This window comes from Artibeus jamaicensis, unplaced genomic scaffold, assembly GCF_021234435.1.
Source record: "Artibeus jamaicensis isolate MK-2021 breed Jamaican fruit bat unplaced genomic scaffold, CSHL_Jam_final contig_466, whole genome shotgun sequence".
Taxonomy (NCBI): domain Eukaryota; kingdom Metazoa; phylum Chordata; class Mammalia; order Chiroptera; family Phyllostomidae; genus Artibeus; species Artibeus jamaicensis.
Genome location: NW_026521844.1, coordinates 11,638,547 through 11,656,214, shown reverse-complemented (window position 1 = coordinate 11,656,214; position 17,668 = coordinate 11,638,547). Strand labels below are relative to the sequence as shown.

The 17,668-nt window shown below is 40.8% G+C and overlaps 1 protein-coding gene and 1 pseudogene across 2 annotated transcripts in view; both read left to right on the top strand.

Moving 5' to 3' along the window:
- The window catches only part of MED12L (mediator complex subunit 12L), a 315,205-nt gene that overhangs the window by 30,975 nt on the left and 266,562 nt on the right, over positions 1 to 17,668 (top strand). The window contains exons 3-6 of one of the 2 annotated variants that reach the window (XM_053667212.1): positions 886 to 990; positions 8,579 to 8,770; positions 10,148 to 10,180; positions 13,403 to 13,562. In XM_053667212.1, coding sequence (XP_053523187.1) covers positions 886 to 990; positions 8,579 to 8,770; positions 10,148 to 10,180; positions 13,403 to 13,562 — 490 coding nt within the window. The remainder of the gene's footprint in view (positions 1 to 885; positions 991 to 8,578; positions 8,771 to 10,147; positions 10,181 to 13,402; positions 13,563 to 17,668) is intronic. The other variant, XM_053667213.1, reaches the window with a different exon arrangement.
- On the top strand, positions 2,747 to 3,592 carry LOC119042388 (ADP/ATP translocase 2-like; annotated as a pseudogene).

The window sequence follows — 17,668 nt, the reverse complement described above, 5'->3', positions numbered from 1 at the left end:
ACCTGGTCTGCAGCTCAGGCATGTGCCCTGACTGGAAATTGAACTGGTGACTCCTTAGTTCATAGGCTGGCACTCAATCCACTGAGCTACACCAGCCAGAGCCAAAATTGGTGAATTTTTGGGGCAGCCATTTTAGTATTGAAGATACAAGAAAGATATGCAACATTTTCAGCATATTGTGCCTTATTATTTCAAGAAAGGTAAAAATGCAACTGAAACACACACACACACACACACACACTCACAAGACATGTGCAGTGAATGGAGAAAGTGCTGTGGCTGATCCAGTGTGTCAAAAGTAGTTTGTGAAATTTTTTGTTACTATTGGCATTTTGGCCGAATGCTTCTTGTCTTATGCATGGGAAGATAGATGTTTGGCGGCACCCCTGGTCTCTACCCACTAGGAGCCAATAGCAGGAGATAGCCAACATACTTAAAATATCTAAATCAATAAAGTTGTTGGTGAAATTAAAAATGTGTCTTTTATTTTATGGAAAAAAAACCATATGGACTTTTTAGCCGACCCAGTAGTTTAAAAATTCTGTGATTTTATGTGTCTGTGGGGGGGGGGGGAGGAATTTTTTGCTCCCTCGCCCCCTAAGTTGTTAGTTAAAAAATGTCAAACTTGCAGAAGAGTTAAAAGAATGGTGCAACGAACACCCATATCCCTATAGCTAGAGTCAGCAGCTGCCAACATTTTGCCACATTTGTTTCATCTCTCGCTACGCGTTTATGCATTGGGTTTCAAACTTTAAGTTTTGCCGTCTTTGATGTGCATTCAACAGTTCTTTTCTACAAAGTGTAGGAAAATCATTAGGCTGTAGTATGAGGGGTAAGTCGGAGCATTTACATCCTTCTGATTAATCAATACCTTTTCTTGAACAGGATGAACTCACTGCTGTGAATGTAAAGCAAGGCTTCAACAATCAGCCAGCCTTTACTGGAGATGAACATGGCTCAGCCAGAAATATTGTAATTAACCCGTCAAAGGTATGCTAATTGTCTGTGTCCCAAACTTCTGTGAAAGTGTGTGTGTGTGTGACACCCTTGGTTGTTGATGGTGATTACTGTTACTTAAACGACAATCCACAGTCAAGTCCCCCCAGATATCCTATAAACTGTCCTGACCAGGATCCGGTTGGGGATCGTGCATTGTGTTTGGTTGTCTTGTCTTTGTACTTCCTGTTAATCTCGTACAGCACGCTCTGCAGGGTCTCGTTTTGGTTTTGATTTGGGGAGCTTTCAGGACTGCCATTTTAGGAGAGTCCAGTCCAGTTGCTTATCTCATATTTTAGTCCTTTGTTCTAGATTTGTCTAGTTGTTTCCTCCTGACAGGATTCAGGTTGAACACTTTTGGTAAAAGGACTACATTGCACCACATCAGAAAACACACAGTGCCAGTTTGCCGTCTTGTCAGTTAGGCTGAGTCTGGTCCCCTCAGGTGGTGGCTGCCATCTCTTTACGTTGTAACAGTGGTCGTGTTTTCTTGTAGTGGCCTCTGTGTGGTGACACTTGGAGAACCTGTGAATATCCTACGCTCCAATAAAATTTCATCCTGTGATTTTAGCATCAATTGGTAATTCCCGCTGAATGATATATTTCGCTGAGGAATGCAAAATGGTAGTTTTCTAGCAGTTATTATTTTTCATACATTTATTACTTGGCATTCTTTTGTGAAGGACATCCCATTTTGGAGTACAGTCATCCCTCGCTATAGCGCCGCTCACTTATTGCGGCTTCATTGTATTTACCCATGATACAGTGGAGCCGCAGTGAGTGAGCGGTGCTATAGTGAGGGACGACTGTATACTTCACTGGTGAGTTCCCGTATAGAAGTTTATATGTTGTTAAAATTACGTAGGTTTAAGAGTGTAGAAAGTGTTTAAGAGCATATGAGGTGTTCATAAGAGTGTCGGACAGGTTAATAAGAGAGTGGGAAAGGTTAATAGGTGTGTGGGAAGGGTTTATAAAGCCTTAAAATATATAGAGGTAATAAAATAAATATAACACCGCTACTTTGCGGATTTTCACCTATCGCGGGGGTCTGTGGAAAGTAACTCCTGTGATAGGTGAGGGATCATGGTATCACTTTTAATTCCTGGACTCCTTTTAAAATCTTATGTATTATTTTTATTTTTATTTTTATTTTTGTTTTTGATACTGAAATTGTCTTATATTTGGGCAGTGGGGGTGCCTTTAACCTGGCTCTTGGGTCCTTTTTTTTAAACACTTTACTTGGACGTATAATACAATAACGTATTCCAGGTTCATGTCCTTTCCCTGTGCCAGCTCCAGTCTGCATGCTTGGCATGGTCTTTGCTACTAGAGCATCATAACTTCTAGGCCCTTTCAGTGGACAGAGATGGAAACATGTTTTGATTTTTTTGTTTCTTTGTTTCCCTTTCCTCCTATCCTCTTTCCCCTCTTTTCTGTCCTTCCCTCAATGTCACAGGACCTTTTCCTGTTTCATCTTTGTTATCTCCTTTCTCCTAAAGTGAGAACCCTGCCTTTCAGCAATATCAACGTATTTATTCATTTACTCTTTCTTGCAATACACTTAAAAAGTTTCAGAATAAATTATACTAATATCTTCAAAAAATTACTAGGTAAAATTTTCCATTTTTCTACAATAATTTTTGTCGTTACAGTACTTACTTTTATTAACAGTATAGAGTCAACTAGAACCCCAGAGTCCCAGCACTGACAAGCCCAGCCCTGCAGTTGCCACCTCTTCTTTTCCATCCACATGATAGATGCCACAGTGTCCTTTGCCAAGGACTTGCTGGCAGGTGCAGTGGCTGTGGCCATATCCAGGATGGTGGTAGTGCCCATCCAGTGAGTCAGGCTGCTGCTGCTGCTGCAGGTGCAGCATGTCAGCAAGCAAATCCCAGCGGATAAGCCATGCAAGGGCAGTATACTCTGCCTGGCTCCTATCCCCAACGGCAGGCAGTCCTGTCCTTCTGGCTGGTAACCAGATCCTTCCCCACCCAGGCTCTCAACTTTGCTTTCAGAGATAAATACAAGTGGATCTTCCTGGGTGGGGAGCACTAGAGAACCCAGTTCTGGTGATACTTTGCAGGGAATCTGACATCAGGTGGTTGCTCTGGGGCCACCGCTCTGCATTTTGCATATCAAAGCTGGAGCTGAAAGGGATTTCAAAGACCTCAGTGACTGCCTGGTTAAGGTCTACAAATCTGATGGGATTGAGGGCCTGTACAGAGGTTTCAATGTGTCTGTACAGGATATTATCACATACTGGGCTGCCCACTTCCGTATCAGTGACGCTGCACAGGGAATGCTCCAGGTCCCAAGAATACTCTTATCTTCACTAGCTGGGGGATGCACAGTCTGTCACGGCTGTGGCTGGGTTGACTTCCTATCTGCTTGACACCGTTTGTTGCTGTGTGATGAAGCACTCAGGGTGCAAATGAACTGATATCATGTACACAAGCACGTTTGACTGCTGGAGGCAGATTGCTTGTGATGAAGGAGAGGCAAAGCTGTTTTCAAGGGTGCTTGGTCCAGTGTTCTCAGAGGCAGCACTGGTGCTTTTGTGCTTGTCTTGCATGATGAAATCAAGAAGTTCACATAGTTTGGGCTGGTATGGCTCAGTTGGTTGGAGTGTAGTCTTGTAAACTGAAGGGTCTTAGGTTCAATTCTGGGTCAGGGCTCATGTCTGGGTTGTCCAAATTGGCCACAGAGAACAGTCTCTGGTCTGGTGCGTAGGAGAGGCAACGGGTTTCTCTCTCCAATTGATGTTTTCCTGCCTCTATCTCTCCCTCCTTTTCCCTCTCTCTAAAATCAATAAGCATGTCCTTGGGCGAATATAAAAAAATTAAGAAAGAAAGAAATTTATATAAATTATTTCTTTAGTCTTCCTTCTCTGCCCCCCTCAACCTCATGAACAGGCATGTTGTATTATGTGATGAATCTTGAGTGTTCTTGACATACTGTTGGCTATCACTGGCTGAAAATGGAAAGAAGTAATATTCATCTGACCAGTTTTCTTTTAGAGCCCTTTCCATGATGATGGGGCTCAATTATATATTTTTATTTTTGTCACTCCTGATGAACAACAAATTTGAAGAATAAAAATTATTTGAAAAAATGTATAGTCAGAATGTTGTGTTAAAATTTTTCTGAATTAAAATTTTTTTCTGTGTGGTTATGTTAATAATTTGATATATAGACAGAAGTATTAGTTTCTGTTCGTAGTCTTTTAAGGTTTGATTTTTAAGTTATTTTTATTTTTCAAATATTAAAATACTTTTATTAAATTGAAACTATTGTGCATGTACATAAAAAATCGAACATAGAGACAAGTGTCTATACTTTTTCCTTCTTCCCCAGAGGTAGCCATTGTTAAAGGTTTATGTATCATTCCACATCTCTTTTTATGTGTGCACATGTACACACAAACATATGTGATTGACAGCTCTCTAAACTGTCAACCGAAGTATTTACACGGTGTGAAAGAAGGTAGAAGCATTTGTCTTTTTCCAATCTTGCCACTTTTTAAAATGCTACAACCACAATGATATAAGTTGTAATTTGTGCTCTGCTTTTTTTATTGTGGTAAAATAAACATAACATAAAATTGACCATTTCAACATTTTGAAGTATACAGTTCTTTGGCATTAGGTACATTCCACATGGGTCTGCAACTGTCACGACCATCTGATACTTTTCCACCTTCCCTAACATATACTTTCAAAAAATGAGACATTTTTTGTATGTACTTGTCTTCGAGGCTGAAGTATTTGTATTAATAACAATTAATGGATAGATAACATTTCATCACTTATGTACTAAAATGGATCAAAGCTATAACAATTAGCTTGTTATAACAATTGCCAGTTTCTTATGATTATTAATAAAGATGTTGGAGTCATAGTTGAACATAGAGCTTTTGTTCTTTAGGATAAATTCCTGGAAGAATGCTTCCTCAGAAGGTGTGTTGGTCTTCCAGAGCTGCCATAACAAAATACCACAGACTGGGCGGCTGAAAGGACAGAAATTTGGTTTTCTGAGATAGTGTATTTTCTCACAGTTCCAGAGGCTGGAAGCCCAAGATCAAAGTGTCAGCAGGTCTGGCATCCCCAGAGGCCTGTCTCCGTGGTGGGCACACACCGCCCTCTTGCAGGGAGTCCTTTCTCTGTGCCTGTGCATCCCAGCTGGATTGCATCACTGGTGTCTCTTCTCCTTCCCGTAGTGACCCCAGTCTTGAGGGCCCCACCCTGTGACCTCATTTAACCTTAATTACCTCTTTGAAGGCCCAATTCTTGAAGACTGTCAGAGCTTCAGGGCTTCGACATCTGCATTTTTGGGAAAACACAATTTAGTTCATAGCAGAGAATATGAATGTTTTGTCCCTTCATGTGAACTGCCAAATAGTTCTCAGTTGTATGGAGTTTTGTGTCAATTTAAATAACAATAGAACTATCACCCATGAGAAGTAAGTTCTGCTGGTATCACCCTCCTGTGACATTTACTCAAGAATCAAACCTTCTGAGGGAATTTGATCTTATAAATATTAAATATGTAAGCTATAGAGTGTAGCCCCTCAACTTGCTCCATTTTTCTTATTGAATAAGTGATTTTTAAAATAGCTCTGCATGGATGGAAACAAGTTTTAAATTAAACCTTATCTCTCATACCTTGTCTTGAGAGAGTGCAAATTGGTATAAACCCTATGGAGGGCAATTTATCGATATTGATTAAAATTAAAGAATCATAAAATCTGAATTCTGAAAATTTATCTGAAAGCTATAGCTGCACATGTATGAAATAATAAATAGGGAATGCTGTTCATTTTAAGGGGATTTGTAATAGCAAGTTTGGAATGAATACTCCAAGTGTCCATTAACACCGGTGCTTGATTCCATAAAATGTCCATCCACACACAGTGTCTGTAAACGTGGATGAGGACACTCCTGTGAAAGGCTCTCGGGCGTTTACTAATTGATTGTCCAGAAGAAGGTTTGCATACAAGAAAGAAAACATAATAATTCTCGTGTTTGCGTGTATTCACATAAAGTAACACTGGAAAGCCACGAGAAACTAAGAATCAGTTGGTTGCTTGGTGGTTGGCATTGGACTTGGGGATTGAGGCTCTTCCCTTTGTTTTTGATTTTGGAATAATGTGAACATATTGCTGTTACAATAAAATGAAATGTGTGACCATGTTTGGATTTTTTTTCTTTTGAGTCCTAGCGTGCATTTTATTCTCTCGCTTCTTTTGGAAATTTCGACTTTGTTTCCAGTGTGTGGTGGTTCACCAGGCTCGTAATGCGCAGCCACCCTGCTCGCTGCTGTGTCGTGTGTGGAGGAGAGTAGGATTGTAAAGCAGGTTTCTCAGGCTGGTTTTCTAAAATAATAATTTATGCCTGTGTTGCAATTAAACTGCTCATACATAATTGCAAATAAATGTAAAACAATTTGCGTAGGTAGGTGTTTTGGGCCCTTTGTTCAAAGACCAAACATTGATTGAGAAATTTAAAATTAAACAATTTGTTACTATTAGTGGCTTATTTTTAAACAACTTTTTTTTTTTTTTTTTACTAAATTTTTGCATTTATTTAGTATATAATCTGTTTGGGCATTATGTAAATATTTGCTTAAAAAATATGAAGTTTTTTTTTTTAGATTTTTTAAATTTATTTATCTTTAGAGGGGAAGGGAAGGAGAGAGGGAGAGAAATATTAATGTATGGTTGCCTCTTGTGTGTCCCCTGCTGGGAACTGGTCTTCAACCCAGGTATGTGCCCTGACTGGGAATCGAACTGTGGTTGCTTGATTCCCAGGCCCGCGCTCAATCCACTGAGCTACACCAGCCAGGGCTGAAGTTTTTTTTAAAACTAAAGCTTAGACTTTTTTGGTAATTACTCTTAAGTTTTATTACCATTTTGTATCAACACACCAAAAACAGACTTCCTTTTTATTGTACATTAATCACAAGGATTAAGGAATTATAAGGCACATTAGAAATGTTTTCTTCAGCACTAGCTTTTCACCCTGGTAGATAATAAACTTGGCTAGTTGCTTACAACCGTTTAAGGCTATAGACCAGTTGTTTGACTCATGATCATTAACTAAGTAGTGATTCTTACTGGGTTGGCCAGAAAGTCTATTTAAGTTTTTTTTCCATACGATGGCTCTCATATTGTTTAGTTGTCTTTAACTTCTTTCGAAACAATTTTGTTAGATCATATTGTGACAGCTGTCATATCAGTGTGCATTAGAAAAAAGCAACTTCAAAATTAGTGAATTTTTATGCAGTATTTGAAGACGTAAAAATATACATTTTTGGCATATTATGCTTTATTATTTCAGGAAAGGTAAAAATGCAACTGAAATGCAAAAAAGATTTGTGTGGTGTATGGAGAAGGTGCTGTGACTGATCAAACATGTCAGAAGTGGTTTGTGAAGTTTCTTGGTACCATTGACATTTGGGCCAAATAATTCTTTACTGTTCGGCTGTCTTATGCACTGGAAGATGTTCACCAGCACCCCTGGCCTCTACCCACTACAAGCCAATAGCAGGAGATAGCTGACATACTCAAAATATTCAAATCCAAAAAGTTAGTGGTGAAAATGAAAAACGTGTCTTTTGTTTTACGGAAAAAACTAAATGGACCTTTTGGCCAAGCCAATATTTTGCTTCACCAGAGTAGGTATTTTGTTTTAGTCATGGTTACCACTGTCTGCTAACCTTATTGGAGGTTACATTTACTAGGAACTATTACTGATAAACTTACGTATTAAAGAATTCCTAGGGATTGACATGTGATACTTTGATAGGATTCAGAAATTCCAAGAGGTTTTTTGTGGATTTATTTAATATTTAGATATTACTTCTTCCTTGTTGTCTTTCTCCTTCCTTTGTCCCCTTTTGATCTGGTTAATATGAAAATGCTACAGTAATTCACAGAAGCTCCCTTTGATGCCTTGTTCCATTTAGAGCAGGTAACAGTAGCTTTCTCTTGAAACACTTGTACTCATGAAATTGGCAGCCCAATCAAAAATGTTGATTACTTAATTTAATTGACTCTTGTAATTTTCCATTTAAATAAATTAAATTTCTCTAGACTCTTTTTAAAAAGCACTGAGTGTAAATACAGAGTTTCCTTTCCAAAAATACATGCTATTAAGAGGAAACAAGAAAAAGAATGATTACGATGTGATTGATTACTAGGCTTTCTCTGCAGTACCTCTCAGGGAAAATATACTTTCCAAATGGGTGTGTAATATGAAAAAGGAAAGTACAGCTGAAGATTAAAGCAGAACCCATTTTCTTGACATTTATTTAGGATGTAATTAATTTCACTTTACCAGAGATTTCCAAAGGCTCTTCATTTTTTTTTGATCTACTTGTTAATAGTAGAACAAAGGTACTGTGGGAGTTTTTGCATTATGTTAACACAAGGAAGTCACAACTCTTGATTTCTAGAACTGAAATTGCCATTTTATTTTCTGTTGGGCTGTTGGAAGATTTTTGATTAAAATGATAAAAATAAAATGCTAATATACATTACTAATGTACTTACTGTCTTCAAACTTTTTGTCTTTTGTTTCCTCAGATTGGAGCTTATTTTAGCAGCATATTAGCTGAGAAATTAAAGCTGAACACTTTCCAGGACACCGGGAAGAAGAAGCCACAAGTTAATGCGAAAGATAATTATTGGCTGGTTACTGCTCGATCGCAGAGTGCAATTCATAGTTGGTTCTCCGACTTAGCAGGAAATAAACCACTTGCTATTTTGGCAAAAAAGGTATGAAGTTTTCCTTACATTGTTTTAATTATGGTGTTACAGAAATGAAGATTTGAAATAATGTTCAAGAATATATTTCCTTGCCCCAGTTGTCTCCAGAACTCAAAGCCTCAGTGCAGGTATACTGCACCAGGTGTGTGCTGCACATATGCTGTTTTCCTCTTCATTTTGATGGCATGTGGTGCCCAGGACGTTCATAGACCTAAACAGTCTGCACAGGGAGCAGTTTATGTGGCTTTAGGTAGACAGGTTTTTAAATCAAAGGCAGGCAGTATGACTCTATTATACTCTCAGTTTTCTTAACCCAGGATGTCCAGAGTGTGTTATGGAGAAATCTTTGCTTTGATGTTACTTCCTTGCTTCAAAAAGTAACCATTCAAATGCTTTAAGCTGTCTCCTCTCTAGCAAATAGGTTAAAGATAGTGATAGTGATTCTGTGTGTGTTTGAAAAACTTGTTTGAAAAAGTTTTAGAGCAAAATGGGCTGGCTTACTTATAGCCCCTGGCTTTTTTTGGCAGGGTGGGTGGTGGGTGGGAGGGAGGGTTCTTATAAAATCTTTGCCTTTGGTCATTTGCCTTAAGTGGGAAATAATACATAGATTCAACAGTCTTAACAATATGAACTGTCTTTTGAAATTTAGAGAGCTAGAAACCTCCCTGTTTGTCTTGATCTCTAACTTCTTGCCGACCTTTCAGGTAATCCCACGGGTCTTTCTCATCTCCCCTGAAACCCTTCAGTTTTAGGGGTGCCCTTCTTCTGTTCCTCATACTAGGTTTTCGTTGTTTGGCTTGGTGCAGGCCCAGTTCAGAGGAGAGCTCCTTTGTGTAGTTGCTTGTTTGTTTTCTAAAGCAGCGCTTTGAAAAGAGTACACATAGCTCCCATTGCCTTCATTTTGCCTTAGTGTCATAGCATTGTGTTGCCTTTCATAGATTTCAGTGGCAACCAAGTCATTGAAAAGCACAGCAGTCAGCATACCCACCTCTTTCTACTCAGGTAGTGCCTCTGTCTTAGAACAGGCTGAGCCCTGTGGCGTTTCTTTTCCTGTGAGGAACACGTACCCCATGGGCCCACCGTGGCCTATGAATGGTACTTGAGGGCCTGTGCAAGTCAAAGGGCAGCCTTTGATATTCGTTGGCTCTCTAACAATAGTCCACACAGTCCCTGCTGATTAGTGCCTTCAACTCCCACGTGGCCAACCTGACAACTTTGCTTTTAGGGTTTCTTTTTAAAAGGCTTTTGGAATGCATTTTGTGGATATTTCCTAAAAGGGAAGCCTGGTGAGGAGTTGATGTCCTTGCTTCAGGGGTGTAGGGGTCTCATCTTTCAGGCAGGGGATGAATTACGGTGTGTTAGCTGTTGTTCTTCTTTCTTTATTAGGAGCTGCCTCTGGCCAAGTCAGGTGTTGCTCAGGTAAGCCCTGACATTACTTTTCTTGCAAAGTTAAAGATATATTCTTCTTACAACCATTGTCTATACTTTGAAGTATTCATTTCTTGGGTGTTTCAAAAGCTTGTCCCCCACGTCCCCCCTCTTTAGCATATCATCTTCTTGAGATGGTGGAGTCTTTCCGAGTTGGGTGTAAGATTGCATTCTCGCATGTTCTTCAAATTAGAGTTTAAATACTTCTTTAATTTCTGGTATTTTTCTGTGAGATGGCTTAATGCAGAAGATCTGAATTTTCCTGCTAAGCTCCCGAGTCATCTCCCAGCTCTGATCAAGGATTCAGAATCGTTTCCAGTGTGGGATGGATCAGGTTTACACAGCACCCCAAGCATGTAGCCACGAGGGGTGAACAGTGGCCTGCAAAGGGCCTTTTAATCAGCGTCATGGCTGGATTTGGGAAAGGAGACTTCTGGCCCCTAGGGATATCCTTCTAGCTCTTGAACAGTTCACTGGTTGTCATGTGTTCACTTGAGGTGACTCTGATTACTGTGGCCTGTGGGGCTTCCTTTTGCCTGTGCCAGTGCTCAGTGGACAGGGACACTGCCGTGATGTGCACCCAAGGGGCACGGTGACGCGAGGATGGAGAAGGATCATGTACTAGGTGTCTGAGTTTTCTCTTGGTACTTAAACGAAGCTCTGGCCTGATTTAGACAACAGACAGCTGCCAGTGATTGCCTATGTCCAGCTACAATTTAAAGTCAAATGGTTTCCCTGCTGAAAATAGAACCCACCACTCTAAGGAAGTCATACTGCAGTCAGGGTAAACGTGTTTTCCTCTTCCAACTGTAGAGTTGGCCCTAAGTGGAAATTTCACAAAACCATCGATATGTGTCTTTTCCTTGATCAGACAACTTTCTTCACGTGTGTTCTTCTGAATTCTGAGGCACCCGACCTGAGCGAGCCCCTTCCTAGGGCTCTGCCACAGGAGCAGCGAGCTGAGCTGGAGGTTTGCCTTTTGCTGTCACCGAAAGATCTGTGGCTCAGTTTTGTTTGTTATTTCATCTAAACATTTCACATGTTCAAAGAGTTTTTTTTGTTTCCTCCTGTCAATTGCTTTTCAAAAGAAATCCTTCAGGCATTTGTAAAAGATAGTATTAGTAATATTTCTTTGGTGATGTTAACTTCCCTTTTTGGCATTTGCCAAGTTTTTAGGCCTTGGCATGATGATTTTATGGTGTGTCTGATTAAGAGGCAGCCTCCTGTTGGCCGTGGTGAAAATTGACTCTTCGACACAAAACTGAATGTTCTAAGTGAAAAAGAAAAGCAGCAGAGTAGGTCTGGAACTGAGTAGTTAAGCCCTTGCTTCTCTTGTCCTTGACTTAAACGATAGTAAACCCAGAGCCTTGTGCTCCATGAAACCTGTGCCTAAATTTTCAAGAAATTTTCTTGTTAAAATGTATGGCTGTGGTCTGCAGAAAGGAAGCTTTAAAGCGTTGGCCTGTGCGATCTTCATCTCCCTTTCAGTCGGGTTTGGACGGTTGTCATTGCCCCTGTCACGGGAGATTTGTTCTGAAGTCTGCACCCAAGGCAGGGACTACAGAGGATCAAAAGTCTATTACAGTGCCCATAATGCACACTGGATCGACGCCCTGGATCTTGGCGTTGCCGCCAGCTAGCTTTTCCTTCAGTATTAGAGCAGCTTGATGTTACTTTTATAAGAACCAGATGATGTCAAGTGAAATCAGGTGACTTTGCTTTGTTTTATAAAAAGTACTTATCTTTTAATTCTGGGATCACACTTTGGACCATGTATGTGAGTAGTCAAATTTATGACATGTGTATGATGGGAAACAATCCACTGACTAAAGGAGGATTTGGTTAACTGAGAGAAGAATGCTGTGCTGCGTGGGTCAGTTAGGTGGTCCGAAGCCTTGATTCCCAACCTAGAATTGGACAGGAGCGTGGGGCATAGAGACTGCGGCTCTAGATGCCGGTGGTTGTGGGGGTTAGGATCCTTTCAGGAAAGGGCTAAGCCCATGGCTTGAAAATAGTGGCCGTCCTGGAAGAATCTTCAGAACTGGTAACAAAACAAAATGGTTATAATGTTGATTCTTTTGCTGAACATGTAATTCTTTTGCTTTGCCCTTCCAACCTCTCAGAGAGGTGGGCCGGGCATCAGCACGCTCACCGGTGAAGAGCCCGGCAAGGGCGGGTCTAACCACACAGGCCGAGGCCTCCTGTGAGGGTGTGGTCCCTGCTGTGGTCCTGCTGCCGCCGAGCCCGCAGGCTCCATCCACGACTCCCCTGTGTTCGGCAGTAGATTATACGTAGATGGGCGGGCTAGTCCTAGGGTATTTATGCGGCATTCTACAAGAGTGAATTAACTCTTTCGAACCATTTGGTGGTGCATGGGGATACTAATTTGCTAAATAGTACCTTTGTGGTCTGGAGGAAATAATTAACTGCCCCAAGTGTCTACTTTCCATCAGTGAATTAATTACCCAAGCTATTTCTAGCTCAGTGTTTATTAGGCAGATTCACCAATCAGTTATTTTAGCCTCTATTTTAAATTTTTGGCTAAAGGCACTTTTAAAAGCTTTATGGAAATTGTTAATTTTTATGAAATGGTACATTTACAAAGCTTTATACAAAAACGTGTTCTTGGATAAAGTGTGGAGTTGGGGGCAGTTTTTTCACTTGATCTGTCTGTTCCGATTTTGAGGTGAACTCACAGGGTTGTCATAAAGTTATTTGTTCTATTTCGTTGATATGATGAGTAGCTCTGAGCATCTGAATATTTGCAAATCATTTTTTAAATGTTTTAAAATTATTTATTTTTCAGAGAGAGAGGGGGGAGGGAGGAAGAAAGAGGGGGAAAGAAACATTGATTGGCTGCCTCTCCTACATCTCCAACTGGGGACCTGTCTCACAGCCCAGGCAGGTTCCCTGACTGGGAATCGAACTGGTGATCTTCGATTTGCGGGATGATGCCCAGCTCACTGAGCCCCACCAGTTAGGGCGCAGACAATTTCTTAGTTCCAGTACAGCTGATGATTTGTGTTGCCAACATGTTCAACATGGTTTTAGTTATTTTTTTCTTAGGGAAAATTGGTTTAAAATCCATTAAAGATACACTTTTTTTTTAAGGGTATACTTTCTTATAACAAGAAGGAACTTACAGGCTTTTTTTTTTTTTTTGCCTAATGGTGAACATAGTATGTGATTATTATAAATATTATTTCTTTTTAGGTTCCCATCCTTAGTAAAAAAGAAGATGTTTTTGCATATTTAGCTAAATATTCAGTGCCAATGGTTCGAGCAACATGGCTAATCAAGATGACTTGTGCCTATTATTCTGCTATTTCGGAAGCGAAAATTAAGAAACGCCAGGCTACTGATCCCAATTTGGGTAAGTGAGAGAGTATGATACACTGTATGTTTTGTTACTGATTTTGCAGGTAATTGTTGCCTGCACCCTCTGGATGCAGCCCAGCAAGGCGAGTCTGATGAAGTTCATGGTACAGCTAAGAGTCGTGTAGTGTGGCTAGAGAAGCTGGTCCTTGTTTACCCAGTCCCAGAATCCCGATTCAGTCGGCAGGCTCTATCTGTATTCCCTCAGATACGTCCAGCACTATAATTATTGACATGCTGGTTTTAGCCTCTGGCATCTCTTAGCTGGATACAGTTTCCTAATTGGTCTCCCTGCTTTTACTGTTCTCCTTACACGATTGCCACACTGATCACTAAGCCAAAATCAGATCATTTCATATCCCTATTTATGACTTTACGATAATTTCTTATGACAGTTAAAATGAGTGTCCAGACTCTTTGCTGTGGCCATTGAGGGCATCCGTGATTTGACCCGTCTTCCTAAGACGTTCCAGCCAGATGGCCTTCCTTCCATCCTCTCACGTGCCATGCTCCTTTCTTTCTCAGGGCTCCTGCATTTCCCCTCCCTGAACTTGGGCTGCTCTTCAGGACACTTGTGTACCTCTTCTCTTCACCGAGCCTTTGGCTGCTATGTCATTTCCTCAGCAGGTTTTTCTCTGGACACATAGCTGAGTAGCACTTCCTCTCTTTTTCCTCCTAGTATGTCTCAGGTGTTGTGATTTTATTCACAGCATCTTTCACTAACTGAAATTATCTTGTGTTCACTAAAAATTTTGTGTCTGTCATTCCCCTTATACACACACACATGCACACTGGCTCATGGTCGGTATTTATTGAATGAACCGAAGGAGAAGTATTTTTAGTCAGTCTCACTCTTTTGGTAACTAGACAGCGACTCCTTGAGGTGGTGCTAAAACCTCTTTGTAAATGGTTCGCGCTACATTAGAAATGTGCACAGAGAGTTACATATAAATACTTCTATTTAAAAATTAGGTTTACAAATGATTCTTTATGAAATGAAAACATGCTTATGATTTTGTCGGGGAGGCCCCAGCCAGGAAGCTCTGGGGAGCAGGGACAGAAAGTGCAGATGTCCCCAGGTGCCAGGCAGGGTCCCAGGTCAGTGACACTAAAAGCATGAAAACATAAATTCAAAACCAAATAAAACAAAAAGGAATTTTATGGCTGCCACTTTTGAGTTCAGCCTATTACGTGTGTGTTAAAATAGGCAGAAATGAACTGTACTTCCAAAAACTGGGCCGTGTTTGTGTGTGAGTGTCTAGGGGAAAAAGTCTGGGAGGAAGTAATTCACAGTTAACGGTGGTTGTCTTTGACAGTTGTTTTCACAGACTTAAGTTAACTCTGTACTTCTGAGTTTAATTTTTTTCATCAGCTTATTATTTTATTGGGGGGGGAAACAAAAGAAATGCCCCTTTCTATCACTAAAGCAATGCATTCTCTTTAGCGTGTTTTCAGATGGTGCCGAAGTGGATGCCGTGTTCCAGTTTCTCCGCTCCCATGTCCGTGTTTTCCTTCTGGGACTTTCATTCATCGTGCGTCTCTGTGCACATACACATGTACAGTTCTTAAATCTGTATCTGCATCTCTGTTTATCTATTGCGCTTATTTATTTATTTTTAGAGAGAGGGGAAGGGAAGGAGAAAGAGCGGGAGAGAAACATCAATGTGTGGTTGCCTTTCACGCACTCCCTACTGGGGACCTGCGTCGCAACCCAGGCATGTGCCCTGGTGAGCCTCACCAGCCAGGGCAGGGTTACATTTATTAATACTTCTCCACAGAACTTGCATATTTGGTCACTCACTAGTCACCTCTACTTTTGTGACTAATAGGCACCTTATACCTAATGTATATCAAATCAGAGTCTTAACTTCTCACCATCCTTACACTCGCCCCTTCCTCAGGCTTCTCTTTGTTAGCAGATGTACTTGTAGTCACCGGTGGATAAAGGTAAAAGCTGTATTGTCATTCTGGGCTTTATCCTTCCATCAAAACACTACATTCAGTTCCTCGGCAGTCCTGTCAGGTTTCTTTCGAAGTATAATCAGAATTTGACAACGTAGTCCTTTTTCCACGGCTGCTATTCTGGCCCCAACCCGCCCCACCTCCACCTTTGCCTGTGCTGTTGTAGGGCCTCCAGCTGATCCTGTTTTTGTTCTTGCTTCTCTAATGATGGCTTTCTACTTTGTAGCCAAAACATAAATGATGCTGTGCTCCTGTGCTGGGAATCCTCTCCTGGCTGCCTGTCTCAATCAGATGTCTACGTCAGCTGGACACCAGTGGCCTGCACACACTGGGCCCTGAGGGCCTTGACCTGCAGGGCCTTGCTCCCTCCCCCCACTGCCGGCAGCTCCGAGGGCCCCCCTGCACTCGGAGAGAAGCCTTCTCAGATGGGGCTCTCTCCCTGTCCCTTCGTCTTCTTGTCCTGCTTTATTTTTCCTCATAGCTCTTCATACTGCCTCATGTTATATTTAAAATTAATTTATGATCACTTATCTCCACTCTCTCTCAGCTGTAATATTTCTCCATGATTTGTGCATGCTGGGTCTCCTAGGACAGTGTCTGGCATATGGACTGTGCTCAGTAATTTTTAAGATAAATAAGTGGATACTTAGGCCTGAATCATTTGTGTGCATGCATTTTTTTTTATTTGCCTCAATTCATAATCCTGGAATCTTCCAGCATCACCAGCTGTAATGGAGAGTCTACTTCTCCATCCCCTGGATTCTCTCCACTTTCTTTTTTTTTTTTTGGTAACTTGTTCCTCTCAGTGTTTTCCTTGATGCTTAGTTTAGTCTGATTTTAACTGTCACAGAAAGACAAAAAAGGATGATCATACAAGAATGATTCTCCCAAATGAAATGTATATTTTAGGACAAACAAAAGTTTGATAGACCCTCATCATTTACAAGAACATGTGGAATTTTAGGAATCTCAGATATGAGTGTGTCACTGGGATTGTATGATTTCCTCTACCAAATAAATGGAGGCAAGCCTAGCTTCAATTTTTAGTTAAGAACATCATGCACTTTTGGTTAGATTCATTACATTTACCATTCATTTTCTTACTAGTATAACCAGTTGGTTTTTTTGGTGGGATTATTTCCTATGCCCACAAAGCTAAAATTTCTATTGTTTGTGTATCCACAGTGGATGGTTGATTAGGCTTACCCACTAGCTTTTTTGTTTTTCCATAAACCATGTAACATGAGTTTGTTTTTTGACTCATGTTAGTATAAATGTGTAAACACATTTACAAAGTGTTAAGTTCATGGGTCTTTATGGTTATTCGTGTATATTAAAAAGTGTGAATTTTAAATCTACAAAGGTTAAGTGCATATCAGTTTCTCGTGGCAGAAAATAAAAGCTTTGACTTAAAAAATGTTTAAGGCTAAAGCTAAAAATATTTTTAAAATGCATGAGATCAGGAGTTCAACCCTGGCCCGTCAGGCCCAGCGTCCTGCAAAGAGCTCTGGGTTTTCCCTGCCGCGGGTCTGCCGCTGCGTGTCTGGGGGTTTCGGGCACTCATTGGTCTCTGCAGACGTCAGTCTTCTCAGCCCCGACCCACAATCCGTGTTGCCTTTAATTGCCATGTCTTTCAGTCTTCTAAAATCTGGAGCAGTTCTCCAGCCTTTTCCTTGACCTTGATATTTTTGAAGAGGACAGATGAGTTATTTTGTCCCTCGATGGCATCTGTCCAGGGCCTCGTGACTGGATCTGGGTGATACACTTTGGTAGGAAGACCAGGAGGCTGTGAGTGTCTCAGTGCATCATGTCACATGGTCTTGACAATGGTGGGTGCACTTGGGTCATTTGGGTAAGATGGTGCCTACTGGATTTCTGTACTGCAAAGTTACTATTTTGTGCTTTGTAATTAGCAAGTAATTTAATTATGTTAATATCCAGTTTATCTCTATTCTGACTTGTGTTCTTAAAGTGCAGAGGAGCATCCTATCTCTACTATATGGAAGGAACATGTTTCCAAATGTTTGATCTTGGTTTGCTGTCACCCTGCTGCACTCCTAACCTCGCATTTTCTGCCTTGTCTTCAGCACCTTCCTCAGCCTCTTTAAGCAGATTGTGCAGTACATTTGGAAGCATTTGGCT